At 35.7% G+C, this 9,710-nt stretch overlaps 1 protein-coding gene across 6 annotated transcripts in view; it reads right to left on the reverse strand.

The window, feature by feature from the left end:
- LOC106868823 (dematin) overlaps positions 1–9,710 on the reverse strand; it is a 154,568-nt gene that overhangs the window by 62,632 nt on the left and 82,226 nt on the right. For all 6 annotated transcript variants that reach the window (XM_014914247.2, XM_014914245.2, XM_014914248.2 and 3 more), the window contains one exon: positions 4,781–4,836. In XM_014914247.2, the coding sequence (XP_014769733.1) occupies positions 4,781–4,836 (56 nt within the window). The remainder of the gene's footprint in view (positions 1–4,780; positions 4,837–9,710) is intronic.

The following is a 9,710-nucleotide window of genomic DNA, read 5'->3' on the forward strand; positions in this document are numbered from 1 at the left end:
TATATATATATATATAGAGAGAGAGAGAGAGAGAGAGAGAGACTAAAGCTAACACAACACAACAATTCTGTAAATAACACCACACTTCTTAAGTATAGATGTAAATGTATTTATGTATGTATAAGGATTTTTAGGAGGGGAGGGGATGAGTCTTTACAGGAAAAAACATTTGATAATTTTGATGGCATTGTAATTAGGGAGTTACTGTTGGTTTTTTTTTTTTTATATATCAAAGTTACATTACAAGATATTCCTTTCTCAAGAAAACTCTTACATCTCTTCACTATCTTCACTACCATCATGATGATTATCATCATCATAATTCTTGCTACAACGAACACCAAACCTTGAAGGCAGCTAGTTTAATTAAAATGTACAGTTAGGGGAATAGGACTAGGTAGGTGGAAGAAATACCAAACATCAAGCGGTGTTTCAGGTATGTAGGACATAACTGTTTATTTCAACATCCTTCTGGTTTTATCTAGGATATATGTAAATCAAAAACATAAACAAACAGGTTTCAAAAAACAAACAAACAAACTGATAAGTAAAATAAATACAAGCAGGTATCAAATGTTTGTAATTTCTACTTGGCTATGAGCAGTCCTCCCTACGATTAACTGGTTTCAGAGGAAAGTGAAGGGGAAGTTGTGGTGCTTATGCCTTTCGTAAAGGTGTTGATGAAACAAGTAATTTGATGCAAATTAGTTACAACTGGAAACTGAAACCAAGTTGTAGATTTTGGTTGACTAAGAATTTCATTTCTAAACTGCAGCATCTTCCACAATTAGGATAAGTAATTAAAAGAAATTATATAACAGGTATAATTACCAAGCTCTAATAAAGTTTAATCCAGTCTTGTGTTTGATTAAAGCACTATGCTAACAAACATCAACCATATATTGTTTGTTGTTCTGGTAGTACAACCCCAAGGCCAATCCTGATTAACAAGACATACGATTCAAGGCAATTCAGCCATGACTATTCCATCTTTTCCTGGTCAGGTACATGTCCAATGTCTCCTTCCATTTTTAAAATAGCAGGGTGTCTTTTGAAGAAGATTTGGCCACCTTGTCTACTATGTTGAGCAATCATACAGTGGTTCCTTTGTAGGTCCGGCTCTCTCATTTGCTACCTACACATCATAGGTTGGCTTCAGCAGGGCTGAATATAATGACTATCAATCATTATACTATATCCACCAATCAATCTCAAGACAACAACCAAACATTCAGATATAAATGACGACCACTGGCATATCAGTCCAGTAACTTAACCATTATGCTATTATAAATTTATACACAACTTAAGAGGAATTATCTTTAAAAATATTAATATCACTGGAAATTAGTTTAGTTTCCAATTCCTGGTTAAAATAGTTTCATCTCATCTTTTTTTGTTATTGTTGCGATGGCCACAATAGTTCATTCAATGTTGTAAGTCAAGTTGAAGTAGCAGAATAGCTTCAACATGAATTCACTTGAGATTTGAAACTTCTAGAGAGAAAATGACCACGAGGACTATGCTCTAGGTAAGTTTGATAGAGCAAGTTGTACTCCAATTTGGAACAAGGTCCCATATCAATGCTCTGTTTAATCTTTTTCAATCCTTACTACAAGGCAGCTTAACTCGATATTTAAAGAATGACGGAGGGAAAACTAACCTGCAACTTCTCAATGTCAGCCCTTCATTTAAAGCTTCATTTACAACTTAAAAATCATGACTACTGCTAAAATTCTCAGCAAACAATGTCTGCAACACAATTTCACTTGGAACCATTTGGCTTAAGTATATTACACTTTCAAGAAATGTATAAACTTTACAGCTTCTCAGATTCAGTCAATAAGTCTGAAGCTACATAGCTAGTTTAGAAATCTTTATTACAGTTATTATTACTTTCTGAGTGGTTGGCGTTAGGAAGGGCATCCAGCTGTAGAAACTCTGCCAAATTAGATTGGAGCCTGGTGTAGCCATCCGGTTGCACCAGTCCTCAGTCAAATCGTCCAACCCATGCTAGCATGGAAAGCGGACGTTAAATGATGATGATGATGATGATGATGATGATGATTACTAAGGAAACAGATCAGCAGAATTGCTAGAACACCAGACAAAATACTTTGTGGCATTCCAGCCCTTTATGTTGTAGCAAATTCAAAACTGATTCAACAAATAACCAAGTTAAAATCATGGCTTAGTAACAACCTTTTTATGTGATCGGCCAAATTATGGACCAATCAGCACTGAGAATCACATGATGCAACTTTCTTGAATCTTCTAGAACATCCCCTAACAAGGCATATAAATAGGCATGCTTGGAAGCTAAATTTCAGTTTGTGGGTAATTGCAGCTAAACTAACCACATTCTCATTTTGCAGCATTTAACAGTAATGACTCCTTTGCATATGCAGGGGCTACAGTTTTGCAATCATGAATGCAGCATGGTATTTTCTCCTATTGTGACAGCTTATTTACAGAGCCAACTTAACCAACTATTTTGTAATAACTACAGAATTGTCATTTCCAGGGTAAAAACTTTGTTGCTGCATTTTTAATGCAAGACCAACATATGTAGTGAATAAAATTCTGTTAATTATTCACTGGTGTTTTACATTCATTATACACAACCTGAACCCAACTCAACCACCACCTGGTAACCACACCTTGTAACAATGTCTTCAGGGTAAACTCTGCCAAGGTTGACTTTGCTTTTTATCAAAGTTTTTTGGGAGCTGATAAAATAAAGTATCAGTCAAGTACTGGAGTCAATGTAATAGACAAACCCTCTTCTCCTAAATTTCTGGCATTGTACCTATATTAGAAACAATTATTACTTTATCCATATGATAAGTAAAAGTAAAGACCCTTTTTGGTCATGATAGACCATAGGATTGCACCTAGAAAGTTTCCCTCCAAGGCATAAGTCCAAGTAAGGTTGTTTATGGAAGACTAGTAGTCACCCATGCATACCAGCCTCCCACTCTCCACACAACCAATGTTATTCAAGAGAAAGGCAAAGACCAATACAGCTTGGCACCAGTGATGTCACAACTTATTTCTACAGCTGAGTGAACTAGAGCAATGTGAAATAAAGTGTCTTGTTCAAGAACACAACACACAACCCAGTTCAGGAATCAAACTCACAACCTTATGATTGAGAGTGCGACGATCTAACCACTGAGTCATGTACCTTCAGTGCATATGATGATTAATATCTCTATATTACTACAATACCTCAATACTAATGTCTTGCAAATAGGCAGAATGCAACATCCTGCTAACTCCTTTCACCATCTTCAGAAATCAAACCTAAATTAGAAATCATTGTTCACACTTTTAATAACTCTAGACTAAAACTTTTCAGAAGGGCTTGAACATCACAACAATCTTTTATGTCAATAAATAGAACCTCAGGTTCCATGTTTATGTAAATAACAATAATTATTAACAATAACTGCTCTTATTATCCTCATCATGTTATTGAATAACTTTTGTTAGTTTTTCAATAATAGTAACAAAAGGGTATTCACAAGAAGATTCAATTAGCTGGCTGACAGATTAAGCTAGAGGTAGTGTCCATTTTACTAAATATATCCTCTCCTAAGAGGATATATTTAGTAATATTACTTTTATGACAACATAGTTGTTGTTGTTTAGCCCAAGGTTAACCTATATGAGCTGACTTACAATCAAAAGCATTCCAACTGTAATGTAACCATTCCATTGTTTTAGGAGTATATTGGGCAAGACAGTAGAATGTGATTTGAGGGAGATTTAGCAGCTATTTGGAGCAGATCAACTAATCATGTAGAAACTTCCTTGTTTGCTAAGTTTCTGTATAACCAGTGTAGTTATGTAGAAGCTTTGGGGAGGAACATAAGTATTTAAAACATTTTGCCATTCCAGAACAGCATTCATTTGACCTTCATTGATAGTAGCTTTATGAAGTCATACTCTAAAATATAAAATGTGTGTGTGTGTTTGAAATGCTACTTGTCTACTTACACTAAATAACAGTATGGCCTTTGTTTAGGAATATCAGACAGGAATACAAAAGAGAAAATACAACAGTTTGACTATTTATTTGTTCCACCCATCTATCCTGATAAAAACATTTTCCTTTTTGCTCAAATTTTCACAAGACCGCATTAAATAATTTGACATGGCTGTCTCTAAATCAAGGGGGACAAGGTAGCTGGCTTGATATAGAATGGCAAATATCACTCAGACAGTCCACTTGGTGACTGATCTGTCCCTACCACCACACCACACCACAAAACACTGTGGCATAATGATTTCTTTTACATAAGCATGAATCTTGATTTATAGAGCAAGGGTAAACTGGATTTGAAACATTTCTACTATTCCAAAGGACTTTAACAACATATATATATCAACTTTGGTTGGTAATAACATAGCCATGTAATTAGATACCTGTCACAACTAAGGATTTCTTTAATAGCTATAGCTGCCTCAGATTCATAAATTTTGAGAAAGTAAGAAGTCATGAGCTTTAATAATTTAAGTGAAATGGTTCCAAATGGAAATTAAGTGACAGACTTAATTACCAAAAATCTTAGTACCACAAAGCTATTTAACAATGGTATTTTAAAGTTATAGCATAACCCTTTTCCTATTTGGTATTATATATAAAAAAAAAAATTAATGGAATATCAAATGCACTTTAATAATAAGAAGAAAAAAAGACTAAAGGACATAAAAAGGTGGGGGAACACATTGAGTGCACAGTGCAACACCAACTGTAATGAGTTCAGATTCATACCTGTCTGTCTGAAGTGTAAGCTTCATCATCACTATGGTCAGTTGTAGAATTTGGACCTAAAAACAAAAGCAGTAAAAGAATAAGATATTGAAAAATTGACATAATTTTCAAATCGTTTTAAAATATATAACTTCAGTTTATTGTTATTATATAGAAAAGCACAGGAAATAGTTTTATTTCATATAATCTTTCAATATTTCTCTCTCTCTTTCTCTCTGAAAGTTAGTATCAATGAATTATATTTCAATATTATTGAACATCACTGAAGTTAACTTTGCTTTACCTTTCTCCACAGCTAATAAAATAAGTCAAGCACTGACATTGTTTAAATCAACAATAATCCTCATTACAATTTTGTGGCTCTGTGCCAAAAAGTCTTTACTGCTTTATCTTTTGAATGTTCGGCAAAGATTCACACACCAACACACTGCAAACTTTAGCTCACAGCCATGATGCTTCTTCTCTCTCTCTCTCTCTCTCTCTCTCTCTCTCTCTCTCTCTTATCTACTGCTGCTACAGTGATCTTTGCTCCTCTGAGCTACATAACTGCATGTCTCTTACAATTGGGCCTATCTGACACACTTGTCTCTCTTCTTTCACTCTGATTGCATCTTATCACCCAGATCCCACATAATCACACTTTCTTCCTGGAATGCAGCTCTTTGGAACTTCCTCTCTGCTTATTTTCCCTTCCAAACTGAATATGAACCACATACAACCTGTAAAGATTATGGGCACCATCTCTTCCCTCTTCACTAACTTATAAATACATTTTTTTTTTTAAATGTAACCATTAAGCCAGTGGGATGAAAGGTAAAGTCAACACAGACTGGAACTTGAAATTGAGAAAAAGAAACCAAATATAGTAAAGTCTTTCACTTGATGTACTAAAGAATTGCCTTCACATCAGAATAAATAAATATATTTCTTTGTACATATTCACTGCCTTTGGGTCTGTAGTTTGATAGTTTAATTATTCAGCTATTGCATTTCTTACATATGAAAACAGAGATGAGAGTGGTGGGGGAGAAAGAAAATATACAGTTTTAACAAGAAAATTAACCCCCCTACATTTTGTAGTCTGGCCTAAGGGAGGTAGATACATGAGAGGGACAATGAGTGAGGAGACAGAAGAGAGAGAGAGATAGAATATAAAAGAGGCATAGTCAGAAGTTTGGGCTAGAAATGGAGAAAAAAAAGGGGAGTAAGTGGTAGGGATGAGAAAGGGAAAGAGAACAAAAAAGAAGAAATGTGAAGGATACAGAAAGCATAGTGAACACTACAATGAAGAAAAGAGGGTACAAGTCCCACAAGGTTCCCACACTTTCTGAACAGCAACCTCACCACCTTGAAAGAACTAAAAAAAAGGACACGGCTGCTGACCTTCCTTTTATGACTAATTAATTAAAAACCAAAATGCACGTGTGAATAAATGGCTACATAGACCTGGATTTAAAGGTGCAGGTGTATACAAATAAAAGATATCTATCGATGTCAGCCCATGTTAACAGTAAAGACCAAGCGTGCAACCTCATCAACTTCAAATAAAGGAAAATAGTATAATTTACAGTCTGCATATGTGTGAGAGTGGTTGTAAGTGATCCAATTTCATGGAAACACGTATGTACGTACATACACCTATACGTATGTATGTATAACAGTTAAACACTTCTCAGAATAGGTGGGTGGGTGGTTCGAAAAATTCAATGTGGTGCAGTGCAGGTAGTATATCGAGTAGCTTTTTATAATGTCACTGCAGTCAAACTGACAAAACAAAACTAAAAACACTACCACCACCACCACCACTACAATTACAGATCCTAACACAATGTTACTATTATAGTTGTTGCAATTACAGCAGCCACCATTATTTTAACAACCTCTTTATCATAACACCAAAGGAGTCTCTATGCAGTCAGTTGACCAGCTAGAGGTAGCAGTTGAATTTCCTCCGACGACACTCTACTATCTTAAAATAGTAAGAACACATTGGCCACGAAGTCTCTTAAGTACAAGAAAGAAAAAAAGGACTATCAAAGTTAACATGTTTCTGACCTAGATTATTACTATCAGGGAAGTTTTGACTGTTTCCATGTCCATAATACCATCACTATCACTGGTAAAATGTTACTAACACAAAGTCATGGTAGAGATGTCACCATCTCCACCATGACTCTAGCTAAAGCCATCACTTCTACCACCACCATCATTTGCATCAACAAAATGAGTCCCACCTGAGAACTATATAACCTGTACTGATGTCAATAGGTGAAACTAGTCAAGTAAACATCCTAAGGGAGAGGGTAAGGAGGATGGGACTGGATGGCTGGTTAATAACCAGTATTTATGTCATGGTTCTGTAATTTGGTGACTTCCATTCTTTTTTCTAGAGAAGTCAATAAAATAAGGACCTATAGCTACCACTTGTCAGGTCATATGAATATTTTATCCACTCTCTTCTCAAAAACAGAAGAATATGTATAAACACATACACATGCACAGTATTCAAAAAGTGAGTTTTTACATGGATATTCATCCAGCCACAAAAATAGAAGCCAAATTCCTCTCAAATTATACTCAATCATCCTAAAAGAAAGAAAGATACATTAAACAATGTAATCCTAAATAAGCATTATCTGAAAAAAAGATAAGATAGTTACCCTAGGTTTGCTTAATCAGGGATGATTTTGTGACTAAATAGCCAAAACAATATACAAACCCATCAGAATTTATACAGCTTACATGTAATATTATTTTGAAGTTATTGCACACTCGAGAGAAATCGATGATTATGATTTTGTTTCAGTTGGATCTTATTCAGTCAGAACCATTTATGCTAACTCATTACTTTAATTTGTTCTAATAGACACCAACAGAATAAGGGTTTAGTTCCAAGAAAACTGAGTGTATGTGTGACCTAGTATCATTTCAAATCTTGGAGACATTTCACTTTTCTTATATGGTGGAATAAAGAACATTCTCCAAATTGTCTTATTTGACAATTCTTATTCTTACACTGATAGTTCTTATTTGGAGTTACTACCTTCCTAAATGGGGAATCTACAGTCTGCCTTCTCATACACTTCACATACATATATGCATACATACATACAAACAGACAGACAGATACATATACAGGGTGCGATGGGTAAGTTGTTGCCATTTTATATTTTTTATTTTGTGCATGCACATTGTTTTTGATTTTGTCAACTACACAGTATAGTAGGGTCAGTTGGGCACCGTCTGTGAGAAAAACAGCACCATGATGCAATTCACTCTGCCAGAAATTTGGAAATGACATGCTGTACTGCTCCAATGCAAACAGATGATGAACACACAAAGCAACTGTTGGCTTGCCATGTCCCTAAAACGTGTACCAAGAGTGATAAAAATCAAATATCCAGTCATCATGATGTTTGGAGTAATCACTAATGATGGCGATTTTATGCCTCCATTCATCTTCTCACATAGCCTCATACTCAACATGGAGGCCTACATCAAGTGCCTGGAGGAGGTAGTGGCTGGAAAATCCTTTTTCTGGCAACAGGACTCTGCACCATGCCATAGAAGCAAGAGAAGCCAGTCATGGCTGTCAGACAATTTTTGCTACAACATCACCCCTAACATCTGGCCACCTAATTCTCCAGACTGCAACCTCCTTGATTATTATGTGTGAGGCACAGTTGAGCAAGAGACCAACAAAACTCCTTGTAACACCAAAGATGGACTGAAGGCAAAGATTATGGCAGCATTAACCAACTTAAACTAGGAGACTGTCCAGAAGAGCTGCAGGAGATTCCAAAGTCGTCTAGAGGCCATGGTTGAAGCCAAGGGCGATTTTACTGAATAAATTTACTCTTTAGTATTTCAAGATATTTTTATGTAATTTAGGTAAATATATCTGTTAAAATGAGATATCAGTGTTATTTTTATTTTTGCATAATTTAGACAACAATATATTCACCACTCCCTGCATATGTAGTAATAATAATAATAAACCACGGGTAGAATTAATCAATATTTTTATGCATTGCTACATGCATTTCTATCCATGGATTATTATTATTGAATGAGAGATCAGTGAATGCCATCAAAGTGACACTGGGGTAAAATATATGAAATCCAGTATACACATCATGACTACCCATTTGATAAGGATACACCAGACACATGCATCACAACCATATGTGTGTGACATGGCGATCTCATATCAAGATAAACAGCACCTGACCTTGCAGGTGGGGCCCGGCTAGAATTTTCTTCAGGTCGAGTAACCCATCCTACTCAAAAGGTCCCTGAAAAAGGGTTTTTAAGAATGTTGAACAAAACACTCATGTTTCCAAAGGTGAATTATCCAAACCCCAACACATGGCTATGATGCCCCCCCCCCCCACTACTTCTGCTCGTTATCAGAAATGCACATATCGTCAGCCACTAAGAAACATGCTCAACTGGTTAAGGTCAAGCAACTGACAAACGAATCTGTGGTATTGAGCAGAATCTTTGCTGTATATATTATTAAGGTGGCAAGCTGGCAGAATCATTAGCACGCTGGGCAAAATGCTTAGCAGTATCTCATCTGTCTTTACATTCTGAGTTCAAATTCCGCCAAGCTCGACTTTACCTTCAATCACTCTCAGTACCAGTCGAGCACTGGGGTCAACATAATTGACTTAGCCCTTCTCCAAAATTACTGGCCTTGTGCCAAAAATTCGAAATCATTATTATTATTATTGTTGTTACTACTACTACTACTACTACTACTACTACTACTACTACTACTACTACTACTACTATATTTATCTCATTGGCACAGCTTGGTACAACACCCAAAACTTCTATTGCCAGTTGGTATCATGAGGCTGTAGTTAGCATAATAAAATAGGTGCTTTTATATGCATATTTAAAAATGTTTCCCTTAAACGAACTT

The sequence above is a fragment of the Octopus bimaculoides genome, chromosome 2 (assembly GCF_001194135.2).
Source record: "Octopus bimaculoides isolate UCB-OBI-ISO-001 chromosome 2, ASM119413v2, whole genome shotgun sequence".
Lineage (NCBI taxonomy): Eukaryota > Metazoa > Mollusca > Cephalopoda > Octopoda > Octopodidae > Octopus > Octopus bimaculoides.